The sequence below is a fragment of the Poromitra crassiceps genome (assembly GCF_964638095.1).
Source record: "Poromitra crassiceps genome assembly, chromosome: 2".
Classification (NCBI taxonomy): Eukaryota; Metazoa; Chordata; class Actinopteri; order Beryciformes; family Melamphaidae; genus Poromitra; species Poromitra crassiceps.
The window spans coordinates 41,399,788-41,416,346 of record NC_139624.1 but is presented as its reverse complement, the minus strand read 5'-3'; the positions used below and the strand labels follow the sequence as shown (position 1 = coordinate 41,416,346).

At 42.8% G+C, this 16,559-nt stretch overlaps 1 protein-coding gene across 1 annotated transcript in view; it reads right to left on the bottom strand.

The window, feature by feature from the left end:
• atp2b1a (ATPase plasma membrane Ca2+ transporting 1a) overlaps positions 1–16,559 on the bottom strand; it is an 89,679-nt gene that overhangs the window by 59,472 nt on the left and 13,648 nt on the right. Inside the window, exon 2 of the mRNA XM_083632027.1 lies at positions 1,447–1,916. Coding sequence (XP_083488153.1) covers positions 1,447–1,636 — 190 coding nt within the window. The 5' untranslated portion in view covers positions 1,637–1,916. The remainder of the gene's footprint in view (positions 1–1,446; positions 1,917–16,559) is intronic.

Sequence of the window (16,559 nt, the reverse complement as noted above, 5' to 3'; positions counted from 1 at the left end):
ACACTATGTTGTGCAAGTCTGTAATAGTTGCTTTCAATTAAGTGATAGACCAATTAATAAGTCGGGTCAGCTGATTAATCAGGCCGATTAGCGATTAAGGGCATTTTGAGATAATCTGCATTGGCCAATACCCGCGCTCACAACGCTGCTAAACAAAACATGTCTGCATGTCTGCTCTTAACTGGGATGTGCACTAAAAACAAAGAGATGCTGCATTGCTGCTACTGTGTGCACTTCACAACCATTTTTTTTAAATGTAAGTATTTACAAATTGTCCTCTCTGAGAAACAAGGAGATGCGGTTATCTGCTGATGAATGCTGTTATTAAGGGCACTAAACTTGATTTATAGAGAGTTGAGTTGAGAGTTGAGTTTTTCCATGTGGATATGTATTTTTTGTATTTAAAATAAGTGCACTGCAGAGTAGACAGAGTGCAGATCTACTTAAGCAAACAGAGAAAATGCAGACAAAAACATTAGTGTTAAATCTTCATTTAAGTTCAGCAATTTTGTATCTCATTTGTAATTATTAAATTGTTGTATTTTATCAGATGCAAAAACAAACAGGATATCAGTATTATATACTGGTCTCTAAATATTGGCATTGGCCATTGAAAAACTCATATCGGTCGACCACTAGTTTGAATATTCCACATGGAGCAGCACCACCACCTCCAATGGAGGTGTGATCATCAGCAGTGTATCAGGCCACAGGTTCTCTGCTCTCAACCTTGTCTCCAGGGCTTAGTCAACGGGCATTCAGGCAACAAACTATGCTTTGGTGGCGAAAGCATAACACAGATGAACTATTCAAAAGATGAGCTCACTCCTTTCCAAGTTCCAACCATGTTCAAGTCGTTACTAGCCAGCCTTACACCCTCCCGTTTTGTCCGCCACATGTGGAACATTGACCTGCCTGCAGCCTGGTCCTGTGCCCAGGCAGACAGCTGGTCTGTCTGAAGCCTACTCACAGACACAGACACATACAGAGACATGCACACAGAGACACAGAGGTGAAAAGGGAGAGGGTGTGTGTGTGTGTGTGTGTGTGTGTGTGTGTGTGTGTGTGTGTGTGTGTGTGTGTGTGTGTGTGTGTGTGTGTGTGTGTGTGTGTGTGTGTGTGTGTGTGTGTGTGTGTGTGTGTGTGTGTGTGTGTGTGTGTGTGTGTGTGTGTGTGTGAGGGACATATCCACAGGCCTAGAAATAGAGCAGGACTGGCCCAGGTCAGTGCCAGCCTGCCTGGCCACCTGTCTGGCATATGAGTTTTCCAAGGAGTGATGTCAAGGTAATGTGGATGACATGGCCAATGACACGCCTCCTCAACTATGTGTGCACCACATTTGCATTCCGACAGCACTCGCTATTAGCGTTGGGAAAACAAACATCCTGTATTTGATCCAATTAAAAACAGTCGTCGTGTTGAAATGTTGTGGAGGATTTACTCTACCATCTATAGGTGACGTTTTCAACCGGCTGCAGAGTCCTTGAACATCCCCATAAGATTCCCCAATTGTGCTTAGTGCCTCTGCGCCCCGCAGTTGCATGAGAGAGCGCAGCTCTTTGAGTGTGCAGCCAAAGTCTCCATCGTGGTTTGCGTCCATGGAGTTCTTCACCCCACTGTACGAGTTGTTCGCCATTGTCTCGCTGCCTCCCCCTCTACTGCGCTGCGTCGCTGCCTCGGCTTAACGGTGGGGGAAAGGAAGGGTGTCCTGGAAAAGCTTAAATCCTCAAGACAGCGAACACCGTAGTAGTTCCCATAAACAGCTGACTGGCCCTTCAGAGGCAGCTGGAGTCAGATGCCAGGCAGCGGGACAGGGATAGATCAAAAAAAGCCATTTCCCTCGGAGAGCTGAGTTCCTAGTCCTTCATGGTGACTGAGGATGATCCAGGGAGCCAGAGATCACCGCACATGCAGATCTGAAAGTGAAACAGAGAAAATAAATAAATAATTGTAAATACTGACATCAAAAAGTGGTATTTCATGTACACCAGGTTGCCAATATTATATTGATATTGATATTGATAGATCTGAGATTCTGAGGGTTGGTTTATGTTGTTGTGATCATCTTGGAAGAAGTGGTGGACACGCAGGCACTAATGGGTTATAGGTTGCATCCCTTTCTAAAAACAGAAGAGAGGAACCCCAGGTCACTGGCCAGGGCTCAACATGAGATGCTAATGCTATGCCACTGCAGGCACACATGTCTCCCCTTATTGAACAGTAGTCTGGGAAACAGCCCATTCTTTAACTCAGGAACAGCCAGATAGACACATATGAGCTTGTAGTACCAATGGCTCATCTGCTCCAAACTCCAAACATGTGTGAATGACCTTGCTGTTAGATCAAAGGAACAAACACAGACTTACACATTCCCAGAATGGGGAAAGGACTCGAGAACATAATGCAATTAAAAATACTGCATGTAGTATTTGTACCAGGGCACTATAATTCACACAACTACAATTCTAATAATAACCATCTAGGCTAGGATGTATTAACCACTGTTGCGCATACTGCATGTCATTATTTTGGTTTTGAACTGCTTTGGAAACATCTAGCCTAATATGACTTGATCATACTGGATTAGGCCAACCTGGATGATGAAGCCCAGCAGTTTCCTCCTACATTAGGATCAGGTGCTAAAGTACAACAGTGCAATCTAATCTTAGGAGCTGCATGCATACCTCCTTAAGTCCAATCTCCAAATCTCTGTTATCACAGTACTCTGGCATGGCGAGGGGGGGGGGGGGGGGGGGATCCAGCCTCCCTGGCCTGCAGTTTCCCTTGTGATGATACATGGTGAGCCTGACTGATTACCTCAGGAAAAGCCTTCTGGTTGATCTAATTAAGACTATCTGTGGCATCATTGAGCACCACAGTGCTCTACATGATGGTACAGTCCATTCTAATGAGACCGCTGTCCATTCAGCTTTAATCAGCCAAACACAATGAGACTGATTCATTCACACAAGTGCAGGCTATAGCACAACAGTTGTCATCCTGTTTTTACGGAGGATTTAATTTGATTAATTTCTAAACTGGACATACGACAAGATGAGTTTGAGGGGCTCCAGCCTAAAATAGTTTGTGGAACACAAAACACAGATGACTGTACTTTGTGTGAAAAAGCCAAAGTCAAATGATAATCTAAATGGCACTTGTAATGAGCCAGCAGCAGCTCTATAGTGGAAGGCACGGGTGGAGACAAACGGGCACGTTTCCTTGCCAGAAAGAAACCATGGTGCGATGATGTCTTTATGGCCACCAGCTGGGGAGTGAGTTGTACTCACTGCATGTGTCTGGCAAGAACACAATCATCTAAAGTAAACTAATGGTTGAGAGAACGCCATTTATCTGTCTTCCACACCACAACACAAGTTCAAACACACACCTCCAAAACAACACCCACAAATCTAAATGATGTCAAAGAACTTTTAACTGGAAGACAGATGCAGCATGAGGGGAAAAGTAGCCTTTATTAGCACTAGCTACACAAATTAATGCTCCCAGCTTATTCCATTGAGATTCTTGGAAACTATTCTGTCACATGTTGAGATTCTATTTGCAGCCATCTGCCATGGAAAAAGGGACAGGATTTATTATTCATTACACTGGATAATTGCAGGGTTGGGTGCATTTCTGAGGTGGCAGAGGTGGGAGAAACCCCTATTTTGAAGAGGAAATACTCGTTTTACCTCTTGTACTGGCCACAAGTTTAGGGTGAGGTCTTGAATGCATGCTGAGGTCTCCACCAACACATTTCACTTAGTTTAGGGTGAGGTCTTGAATCATGCTGAGGTCTCCACCAACACATTTCACTTGGTGTTTTCTTACAGTTATCACATGTCTCAAAACTCACACCTAAATTAAACTTGTGCCACTTGAAGTTTCTCAAAACAAGTCGGGACAGGTCACAGTTCTGTTTGAAACCATCTGGCTCTTCTGTGAGATTCCACCTAACAATAACATGATGTTTCCACGACTTCCAACAAATTTAGACAAGTGAATTTCCAATGTGTCCAGACACTCAGATGTGACTTTTTCAATGTGTTTTTCCTAATGGCAGCTCTAAAAGTGGTAGGCATATTTCAGCTGCGCTGGGCACTACACAGGCAAAGCACATGTTAAAGTCATGAAAGCAGTTGTGTGTGCCTTCTCCATTTCTCTGTGGTCACATCTCAGGATCTGATAGCCCTCCCCTCTCCTCTTCTCCTCTCCTCCCCTCTTCTCCTCCCCTCTCCTCTTCTCCTCTCCTCTCCTCTTCTCCTCTTCTCCTCTCCTCTTCTCCTCTCCTCTCCTCTCCCGTCTCCTCTCCTCGAGCGGCAACAACGCCGACATGAAGGAAGTGCCAACATTTGGTGCGCTGCGACAGTTTCGGGTTGCGGAGCAGGTCACATGTCACAACAGTGGAAAATCATTGTGATTGGATCTCCAAGCCAACAGCTGGCATGGTATGGTCGAATGACAGGGGCTAGGGTTAACCCTTTGCACACAACGGCAGCAACGCCCTAGCTCAGTAAGACGACAAATATGTGAGGGTTTCACCAAAGGACCACAGACTACATGTAACAGTCACCAGTTTCTTTTCTATCCCAGTTATTTAAGCCTGCTGCTAGCACACTTGAGTTAGACAGCTGAAATCCTCCACCCAGACGGCTGTGGAAAGTAGAAACAAGTTACAAGGACAACAGTGGTGGCTGGTGGGCATCTTAGCAATATCCTTAGGTCTTTGTTTCCAATCTAAAGGAAACCCTCTGGCAGTTTGTGCACTTCTACGTGCCAACAACTTGATGGAAGTCAAGGATAGCAATTCTAGGGATCCCTCTGCAATGGAGCTGCCTGATGTGAGGTGAGGTATTTTTAGCTTCCCCGAGACTGCCCCCCCCCCCACCCCCAACACTGGCCGTCGCTGAACTGGGTCAGGCCGTGTAAATGTGGAGGGTACAAAGCAGAGACACTCTGGCCTCCTTGTGCTGCATGGCTCGCAGGCAGCTCTGAGAGTGCTACTTCACACCAGAGACTGGGAACCTCTACACACACACACACACACACACACACACACAACATAGCTCTCAAACTGTCACCCTGCCAAATACATCAGGACAGGACAGGACACACTGTCAGAGGTGTCACCCTCAACACACTTCCACTCTCCAACTCTTCTTACCTCATTTATGGAAGGACCTCGAATGGTCTCTAAAAAGAGAATGAACTATATTATTGTTAAATATTATTTTGAGCTTCACTTGTGTCTAGGGATGCAGCGATTAAGCAGTCACTGTCACTATTAATCACACTTTAAAATGCTGCAGGTTTCTAGCGGTTGTAGAAACATCCCTGGCATCTGGTCTACGGTTCGATTCTCATTGAAAGCAGCCTTGTGTTCGCACAACACTGCGCCTGTCAAAACTTCTCACGAGACTCTAGTGAATCACCTTGTTGTGTGTGTTTGTGTGGGGGCTACAGTAGTTAACACGTTCACTGCCAATGACGTGTTGATACGTCAAAAAAAATCCAACGGTTGACTGCCAATGACGTGACAAATACGTCAAAAGAAAAAAAAAAAATTTGACGGTGGGATGTGCATCTAACCCTTTTACATCTTCTATATAAATATGGGAGCCACCGAACGTGTACAACCCATTCCACCGACCCACTAAGTGGCGACAGTGCTCTCCAGACTAGAAAAAGCAGAGCCAAAACTGCAGGGGAACGCGCGATGAAACCATTCTCATACTGTAAAATGGATTGGCGAAAACGCTTTCGTTTTCGCGCTGGTTGCTGGCGGTGGGGGATTGCAAATTTGCATAATAGATTATGGGTGCAACACACTTTGAAACACGCAGCATAAATAAGACCAGAATCGCAAAAGCTTCATCAAAGCTTTCAACCGAAACCCCAAGAAACGAGCGAGCCCATCCAGACTTGCCCAGCGGCCGCCAGCAGACAGGAGCAGCAGCAGCAGGCAGCAGCAACTCGCTTGTGACACGCCCGCTGCAGCCAAGAAGAACACACACGGAGGGAGGAGTTTGAAGGAGAGGGGTGTTTCCTGCTGTTATGGAGGAAATTACTGTTCAAAACTATTGTTTAGATGTCTGACGTCTTACTGATGCCAAAAATGAATGGTTAAAGTGACTGTTCTATCGAATTTCACAAAAAGCTATTTATCTCAGCTTAAATTTTCAGACGCTGAAACCATGCTGTATTCAAGTGCTAATGCCTACATAACTACTAACTCTACAAACTAACTATTTTAGACAGAGAAAGCACACATTCTATTAGTTCTTTTGAGATATTTTGTGTTCACAAAATCTTAGCAGAAAAGAATCCTCGGGTCTTGAAAGATGAGCCAGAATCCTCAAAAAAACCCTCTGGCAGAAGCTACCTACAGTAAAAAAAAAAAACGGCTGGCAGTGAATGTGTTAACAGAGGAGAGGGAGAGGACATCCAACAATTAGTTTGAGTTTAAAAACCTCATTGTTGTGAAGCTGTCTGTGCCTGTTGTGAGAAGTCGTTTGGTGTGATCATTTACTTCCCGTTTGTATTGAATACATGGTTTGCAAGGATATGCTAGGTGTGAGACTAGTAGACTACCACGGCTGTATGTTAACTTTTTTTGCACATAGCACTGCTGCTACAGAGGTTGATAGTTTTGTAGCACAGGCCATAAAATTGTAGCACATGTCGTGTATAACATGTACCATTATGTTACCATCTCTAAAAACAACCACAAGTAGTGCAGTTCATCACTTAAACAGGTATGTGACTGGCAATTGACATTAATGTTGCATACAGGGCACACAAAATCCAAACCTTAATGAACAAGAAATGTGTTTCAAAACAGTATAGCACGTGTGCTACTGCTGTCAATTCATTCATAGCAGATCCATTTTTTCATAGCACGTGCTACATATAGCACTGTACAGCACTGACCACCCTATCACACTAGGTCCAATTAGTTTTTGTTTTCAAAGGACAGTTACTGTATTACAATTTCTGTTTCTGATATATGCCTCCGCCAACAAGTGAGCAGTCGACATCCATGTTTGTCCAGACTTTGACGTTTGAGCCAAATGTGAAGAAATTCCATCAAGGTTATATGGGTTAGGGATGAGATATGGCGTTACCGAGCTTGAAAATAGCGTTCGTGGGTCACGGTAACCTTGACCTTTAACCACCAAAATGTAATCAGTTCATCCTTGAGTCCAAGTGGACATTTGAGGCAAATTAGATTAAATTCCGTCAAGGCGTTCCTGAGATATCACATTAAAGAGCGGCTGTGATGGCACAGTGACCTTGAACTTTGACCAGCAAAATCTAATCAGTTCATCCTTAAAGAGCTTGGAAAATGGGTTTGTGAGGTCACAGTGACCTTGAACTTTGACCTTTAACCACCAAAATCGAATCAGTTCATCCTTGAGTCCAAGTGGATGTTTGAGGCAAATTCGAAGAAATTCCATCTAGGTGTTCCTGAGATATCGCGTTAATAAGCTTGAAAATGGCGGTCGAGAGGTCACAGTGACCTTGACCTTTGACCACCAAAATCGAATCAGTTCATCCTTGCGTCAAAGTCAACGTTTGAGCCAAATTTGATGAAATTCCGTCAAGGCTTTCCTCAGATATTGCGTTAACGAACATCGGACGGACAACCGAATCCATAATGCCTCCGGCCTGGCTATCGCCGGCGGAGGCATAAAAAAGGCAACTGCATACATACTATAGATGAAATGTAAATAAAAAATGTAATTGTAAAATATTAATTTGGTGTGTCCTGTCCTTAGTGTTGTTAAAATTAATTAATTCAATCAGTAATTAAATAAATGAATACATTTATTCATTAATAATCTTCAGTCGCCAAGCAGATTTTTACTCATACTATTCACCTTATTCACCATGCCCACTTTTTCTCTCTTCCGCGTTAGACGCAATTGTAATTTGTTCTTCCGGTTCAGCGATAGTTGGCGGCCAATTTCAAAACAAAACGTCAGTATGAATGAAGTTTGGCAACATTCAGAACCTACACTGCGGCAAACTTCAGTGACATGCTCATAGCGTTACTGCTGCGAGGAGCCGATGGCTGTACCCGGTCGGCATTTAACGTTAGTTACAAAAGCACGTCTACAGTGTTTTGATCACTGCCAGTAAGCCTACAGTAGGGTTCTCGTTAAATATTTCCAAATAGGCATTATTCTGATAAACTGGTCACATATTTGGAATGTTACGTTCTCATCCGAAAAAATATAAAAACTTTCAAACGGTTTGTTTTTTGCTTGAAAAAAGCTTTTTGGCAAGTCTAAAAATGATTACAGTAGACTTCCGGGTGTAAAACGTAAAGACGATTACAAAATGACGTTATGCGGAAGGGTCCTTATACGGGCAAAGAATAAGTTGAAAAGGCTAATTAAATCTCATAGTTGAGTCCAGAGTTTTTGAGATAGTTAAGAGTTGCATCATTTCCATTCAGTCCAATGGATTTTTTTTTTACCTCATAATAGTTCCCGGAAGTAAGGTTCTAGATTAAGCAGCGCTGTAGAGATGCAGCAGAATGGTTTGTAATGTACTTTGAAAGAGTAAGATGTTTAAAGAATCAAATTGTATATTATCAACATTATTTTATGCATTCAAATGGCTTAACTGTGAAGAAGAGAAGCCCTCTGTGTAGGGATGCACGATATTGAATTTTTGATTCCGATACCGATATCGATAACTTCTTGCTCCTCAAGGCCGATACCGATACGATAACCGATAATATATATATATTTTTTTTTATACATATTTTTTCCTGTAGTTTTTGTTTTGACCTAACCAGATGTATAAATGACATGAGCATTACTACTATGAACAAAACAAAGCCAAGAGAACAGTTTTGACTCTTCAAATAAAGTGACTATTTATTTTTCAAAATAAATATAATAATCTGAGTCAACTGCAATATGTCAAATTGTCAATGGCAATGTGTTTCCTTGAACAATAAATGAAGAATACCAACAACTATTTGGTCCATGAAACAACTATAGTATATACTATGTAGTATTACCTTTACATGGTATTATTTATACTAGGAGAGCAGCAAACATATAAAAAAACAAACAAAAAGAAATCAAACCAAACTACTTGGCATCCTATATTGTGTGCGTGTGTGTGTGTGTAGGTGTGTAGGTGTGTGTGTGTAACATGTAAACATTTTCGAATAGTAAGGCTCATCACTCTCAGTGGTACAAAAATAAAGGCCTATAGAACGGTTGCAATTAGCAATTCTTAATAAGCCAAGGATTCAAATTAAATACTGACAGGACAGTCAGACCTGTCTCTACATGTAAACAAAACAAATTGAAAAAGTGCATTGACTGAGACAGGGGGGGGGGGGGGTTTGGCCCCGCATCGCTACTCTTTTTCGACTACTTCTACTTGTTTTAACTCTGGGTGGATCAGTGGGAGATTTTTTTTTATGAAGAGGAGCTTCTCTGCCTTATCGCATAGCAGTCGGTTTCTTTTCTCCGTCATCACGTTTCCAGCGGCAGAAAACAAGCGTTCAGAGTCAACACTGGTGCATGGTGCTGACAGATATTTACGAGCAAGCTGAGACAGTCGCTCGTAACGGGACTGGTTGCTCCTCCAGTATTCAAGTGGGCAACGGTTCAACTGAAGGGTGGGCTCCAACAGATAGGACCGGAGCTAACAATAAAAACATCTTTATTTTTTCAAACGCCTTGTCGATAGGTACAGTCCCCGCCGGTTCCTTCCTAGGCTTCTCAGCTTCTTGAGCCGCTTTCGCTTCCTCGTATGCGTTTAACACACCATCGTAGCGATGGCGATGTTTCAGGTGACTTATGTTGGATGTGTTGTAGCTCGATGCCTTTTTCCCTCCTCGTGGAACTTCTGACTTGCATTTATTGCAAATGGCAAGCGAAGCGCTTTCCTCAGAAACTTTAAAAAAGTCCCAAACTACCGACGCCACGTTCGTTGTATCCCTCCTACCATGCTCTGTTGCTCAGCCAGCGTGCACTGCTGTTGTTCTGGGACGTTCAGGCCATTACGTCATCACGCTGGAGAGAGGGAGCGCTGGATTTGTGGAAAAACAACCCCTTCCTAAACCACACACAATCACTGATACCATTGTACTGGTAAAACGGGAGGGGCCTACAAAAAAACAAACGCCCTCATCCCAATCCACCCACACCGCAGTTGTTTGACAAAAAAAAAATATTATATATTATCGGAGCTATTATTAACGTTATCGGATTTATCTGAATGACGTCATAATTGTTGATATCGGGTCCGATACGTATCTGTCCGATAACTATCGTGCATCCCTACCTCTGTGTTCTGTGTTATCTAGTGCAGTGGTTCTCAAATGGGTCCTTGAGGGGGTTCCAGGGGGTCCACAGCCAAAAGGGGGGTCATTTATTTGAGCTATAATTCCATTCATAAGCAACACAATGACTATTTTGGTCATGGGTTTTATACACTTTCTGTAATAAAACATCTAAACGCATCCGTCTTATTATCATATGTGGGACCGTGGGGGAAAAACCTATCATTAACTTAGACCACGGGGTCCGTGGTCTAATTTTTGTCAGTTTAGGGGTCCTTCATGTGAAAAAAATTGAGAACCACTGATCTAGGGATGCTCCGATTGATTGGCCAGCAATCGGAATCGTCTGATTTTCAGCCTAAAATGTAATATTGCTTTATTTGCGCCGATCGCAAAACCGATTGATGATGCAAAACACGTGAGCCATTTCTAGGCAGAGTTGTGGTCAAAATGGTCGCATGCAAACATAGTTCAAACATCTCGGCGGCCATGGTGTCATCACAAAGTGTGTGAGATAGAGATACAACACGTCATCTTGTAATGTCTGCCAGGATAGAATACATTGTGGGAGAAGCAACTACTGTAGCAATCCTTGCAGCCGTGCAGGAGGACTGCAGCTCTGCTCCTCATGTCTTCACATGTTTACTAGTTATCCACAGGGAGTGAGTCTGGTGAGTGTGAGAGACCCATGGTGCTTCATCGAGGCTAGTAGTAACGTTAGCTCTTAACGTGACTTCACAATCCAGTTAGCTTGCTACATGTAGCATTAGCTACGAAACAGCTGCGGCTTGTTAACATTAGTGTTTTGCTCAGTTGTCTTACCCTGGTCATAACATCAGAGTGTGACACAATAACAATAATAATAATAATAATAATAATAATGATAATGATAATGATAATGATAATAATAATAAAAAGATCGGCATGATGATCGGTATTGGGCAGATATTTCTCCTAGGCGATCGGGGGCAGAAAACGTGATGGGAGCATCCTGAGTGTTATCTGTGACTCTACAGTGTGGCTCAGTGGCCTGAGGTCCTGCTGTCCTGCCAATTGCTGCCACAGCATGACCTTGCTGTCAATTTCATCATGGCACGTTGGTATTGAGCGTCAAACGTTAAACTCACTTCACCACGAGCTATTACACTGGGAGGGAACATGGTTTAGTCCAGGACAAACATGGTGCATGTACACCATACCAATCTAGAGCAGTGGTTCTCAGGCCAGGGGTCTAGTGGACCCCCCTGATCAGATCATTTTGGTTGTCATGAGATCATATTAGTTGTACTATACAAATGTGTGTTGTGTCTATTTTATTGACTTTTCTCTCATTTTTGCTTTTTCCCTGTGAAATACAGAATAGTCTTCAGCCTCTAGGCCTCCTCTGATAATCAAATCCAACAACCTGAAAAAGCGACATCCTCTGGCTCAGCATTATGCACCCTGTGACGGGGGCCCACAAACAAGCATAGTTCATTTGCATTTCACCTCAGACAAGACAGGACACTGCTTTCAAGTCTGAAATTTACCTAGATTTGCTTTTCAGCAACTAGGGTGCTGCTAGATGATGTCACTAGGTTGACTGTACTGTACAGTACAGTAGTAAGGATTTTGAACGTTTTGATTAACAAAACAACCACAATCCAAGCCAGAAACACAACAGTATATGCTGTGAGCCTGTTAGAATTCAAAATCCTTACTACCAACACTGTATTCCACTACTGTACTCTACTGTACTGTATGCAATATTTTTTTTCCCCCATGATGGCAAAGGCATGACCCGCCCATCTCTGCCTCCGATTGGCCGTCAAACGTTGTTCATCCAATCACATTCGATTGGCTATGACCTGCATCTCTTTCTACAGTCTGTGGTCAGATAGATGGCAGTTTCACTTGTTAGTGTGCATGAAAGACGGCACTGTGTTTATGTTTTTATAGTCTATACTCTATTCTATGGTTCGTAACGCTGCCGCTACTCTGACAGTGCACGTATGTAGCCTATAAGGGTGGGGGAAATAATCAATTCTTAGATGCATCGAGATGCGGACGTGGACGATTATTAATCGATTCACAAATGTAAATAATATTTTTTTTTACGTTAGTTGTAACGTGATGTTGATGGAGCGAAAAGGCGGAACTAAACTGTGAGTGCGAGGCAGCGCCCGGACAGTTTACGGCGTGGCGCAGGCCGCCAGGCTGCCAGCCGAAAGCAAAACAAACGCATGTGAACATGGCAGAACATGAAATCAGACACACCGGTTGTAGTTGCTCCCAACCAGCCAACAATCGAGCAAGCAATGTTATCAAAGCATCCACCCAACTCGGAAAGTTGGGAATCACGAAAACGAATCACAAAATCCATTGCCACTTTTATTGTCATTTATATATGTCCGTACTCACTCGTTGAGAACCAGGGATGTTGCGCACTTTGGAGCCGAGGTACAGTACAACGTCCACCTCTCGCCGTTTTTTTTTACCGACAGTGATCCCCAGGCTGTACAATGAGACCAAAGCCGAAGTTATGGACTCACTGAAGAAAGCGGGTAGGATATCTCTAACTTGTGATGTGTGGACATGCATTGTTACTGCGCACTTCATTACTGAACACTGGCAGTGGCAGCTAGCGTCTCATGGACTCCAAACAAGAGTGATGACTGAGAGCCACACGGGTGCAAATGTGGCGGAGCTGTTACAACATGTAGAAGAAGTGATTCAGAATATGCTGAAGTGACGTTAATTTACTACAAGGATGCTGCTACAGGCACAACTGGGACACTTGTGTTTCTTTTCCTGTTGGTTCTTTGCAATGCTGGGCAATATGTTGGCAAATGTAACCTCCCAGTTGGCACATCAATTCCATTTGCTTTGTTAATAAAAGATCATGGAAGTAAATTCATCTGTTTATTTTAATTATGGATCATTACAACACAATTCAAAATGCACTTTATTTTAAAAGTAGTCACACAGTGAGACAAAAGAAAGCATGTATTGAGAAAAAAAAGATGCATCTATAATCGATGCATCAAAATGCATCGAAATCGTTTTATAATCGAATCCTAGGCCTCTGAATCGAAATCGAATCGAAAGGTGCCTAGAGATTCCCACCCCTAGTAGCCTATAGCCTAAACATATTTTCAAAAAATGATAAAAGATTAATTAGAATCGATCAAGGGTCATATAGTGATAAAATAATTTTTTGGGTCAATACGCATTTACAGTGAACTTTAATTCAGCTTATTGCAACACCAAGAGTGACATTTGAATTGAATAAATAATTAGAGGAAACAAAGTGATGAAATTTAGAGTGCAGAAAAAATACACATTCATGTCTGTGCAAGTAAATAACTCAGTTATACGGTTTTATTGCAAGTTCAACTTGGCTATATGAATATGATCTCATAACCTTTTCAGGGTGTTCATCTGCTTGTTAGGGATGGGCGCGAGTACTCGGGTACTCGAGCACGCGTTCATAACGTCAGTATTCGAGTAACGTTTCTGCTGTTCAGGTACTCGCCCCACTCCCCACCCCTTTAAAAATGGTATAGAAGATCTACGCACGCAGCGTCATGTGGATCTGGCAGCAACCAGCAGCAACTGCACGGCCGGGCGTCAAGTCAGCCAGAACGTACAAGTACGTCATCCGCTTTGTTGCTTTCAAAATAAAACGCTTATTGTAACCTTATTTATTTTGAGTAATGCGTTACAGCCACAGTTTCACGCCATATAACATCACAACGAGTATTTTGATACAAGGATGCTGCTTCATTCGTTGAAATACCTTTTCTCCTCCAACGTGCATCAATAAGCTATTTACTTTTGTTTAAGTAACATTATTTTGAAAGTTTTAACCGGAAGTTTTCCAGCTCTTCCCGAAAATGGTGGCTGATATTCTCCCGAATGAGAAGCACGCTTCTTCATAGCGCACGCCAGATAAAACTCATTCAAAACGTTGCACTAGTTTACTGACTACACTGTCGTTTCCCATAACGTTAGTCACAAGAAATGTGGAGAAAAAAATCACTTTTTGGGAGACAATCACATCATGGTGATCACTATTCAGCAACAATGGACATGTATTGGAAATTTAATGCCTTCGCTTGTTTCACAACTTGTCTGCTCCAAAGCGCTAATCCAACCATCGGAGATACTGTCTAAAGGTAGGCTTTAGATGTTAGCTTAGCGTCACCTAATATCACAGTCAGTCCTTCTCCTGACAAAAAATGCTCCAGGTAGCGCTTTTTCCATGCAAAAATGCAAACGTTATGTGTGAACAGCCCCATACACAGCAAATTACCCCTGCTCAGTCATTACCATAGTAATCACACAGCCCGCGCCCCCCGCGCGAGTACTCGAGCACTCGTTCATAATAGAAGGAGAGTACACGAGTATTTAAATTGCTTAAAATGCCCATCCCTACTGCTTGTAGTGTCAGAATGATCGGAATATGGAAACCATAGCAACCACTGCCAAAACATGGACGCTACGAAGAAGATGTGTGGTCTGATAGATAATACTCAGAGCGTTTAAACTTAAAGAGAGTGTTGATAGCGGTTTCCAGTATTTACATGACAATTAAGAGCAAAGGAAATGGATCAGGTGAGGCATGAAATACAATTAATTTCAAAACACCCAACTCTTGTCTTGTTTCTGCATATGTCAAGTCGGCAACTCGTGTACCAAAATTTTCACAGAGTTGCCGACTTGTTGTTCCGACTTGAGTGGCCGTTCACGTGAATTTTCCCTGTCGGAATCTCGTTTTTCCGATGACTCCGACACCACATGAACGCACGATTTGATTTTATATGCTGCCATCTCATGCTTGTTGATTTGATAGTTGTTTTGCATTATTTGCTGACATCAGGGTTATGAACAAATTCTTAGATGACCCGCAGTAATGTTATAGCCTCAGCAACAACTAACTGTAGTCATTAATAGAAAAGTATGAATGTCCAGCAAACACATTACTTGCAAGTAAGCCCACTGTTTTTTTTATTCCCCCATGTAAAAGTATGTCAAATTCCTGTCTTGTAGCATGAAATAAAATGGTTCAAAACATTTTGACAGAAAATCTGATGTTGGTGAAAATAAATAAATAGCAATTCAATTTGCCCCACCGACCTCCAAAGTCAGCATCATCATCAGCGATTGCTCCTCCTCTATCCCTTTCCTGCATGTTCTGCACCACATGTTGCACATAATTAAACAAAATAAACTTAACCTCAACTAACATTTTCGCTGCATCTTGACATTGAATGAAACAGGCTAGGCTCATTTGAGATGGCTCTGGCTCGCCTGGAAAGCAGGCAAGAGCAGCCGAGTGCAGTCAGTCAATCAGAGGTAGAGATGGGCGGGTCATGCCTTCGCCATCATGCGGAAAAAAATATTGCGTACTGTACAGTTAACCTAGTGACATCATCCAGTAGCGCCTTAGTTGGGGAAAAGGTGAAATGTAAATCTTTCTAGCAAATCTAGGGAGATTTCAGACTTGAAAGCAGTGTCCTGTCTTGTCTGAGGTGAAATGCAAATGAACTAGAGTCATATGATCAAATGTTTCATGTCCTCTTTAAGGGGTCATGAGCCAAAGGTTGAGAACCACTGATCTAGAGGTTCAAAAAGGTTTTGGAAACAGTAATGTGTGGATAGCTAGCTCTTAAAATAATACAAAGATGTGTTATTGAGATAATAACATTGAGTGAGAGAAAGCCCAAATGTACTTTGCTTATAGAAGCCACGTCATATATTTAGATCAGTAGCTAGCACGTCTGACCAAAACATGCATTTTTGGGTTTCACTTTTTGTGGCCGTCAGTCTTTAAAACATTTCAATACAAACATAATTAAAACATAAAAAAGCATAGAAGAGCAAGATGTGAATAGTAAGCCCTCATTCACACAGGACGCCGAACGTAAGCAGAACTGAAGCTTGAAGCAGGCACAAGCTGAACGTACGCCTTACTGTGTTCACACAAGACGCCTTCTCTTTTCCTCTCTTCCTCTCAGCGCCTACTCTCCGCCTTGAACCCGCCCACAACAACCCCCATTCACTTCATGCCTCACGGCTTCACGGCTTCAGCGTCAAGCTTGGAAATTCGGCATCAGTCCTGAGTGACCGCTTCGGTCCCTGATTTGGGACAGCAAACTGCCATTAATAAAGACTGGTAGCACTGATAGATGGTAATAATAATGATCCAAAATGATGTCACTAACGCACCCCCCCCCCCCCCCCGACCCATCCACCCAGTGAC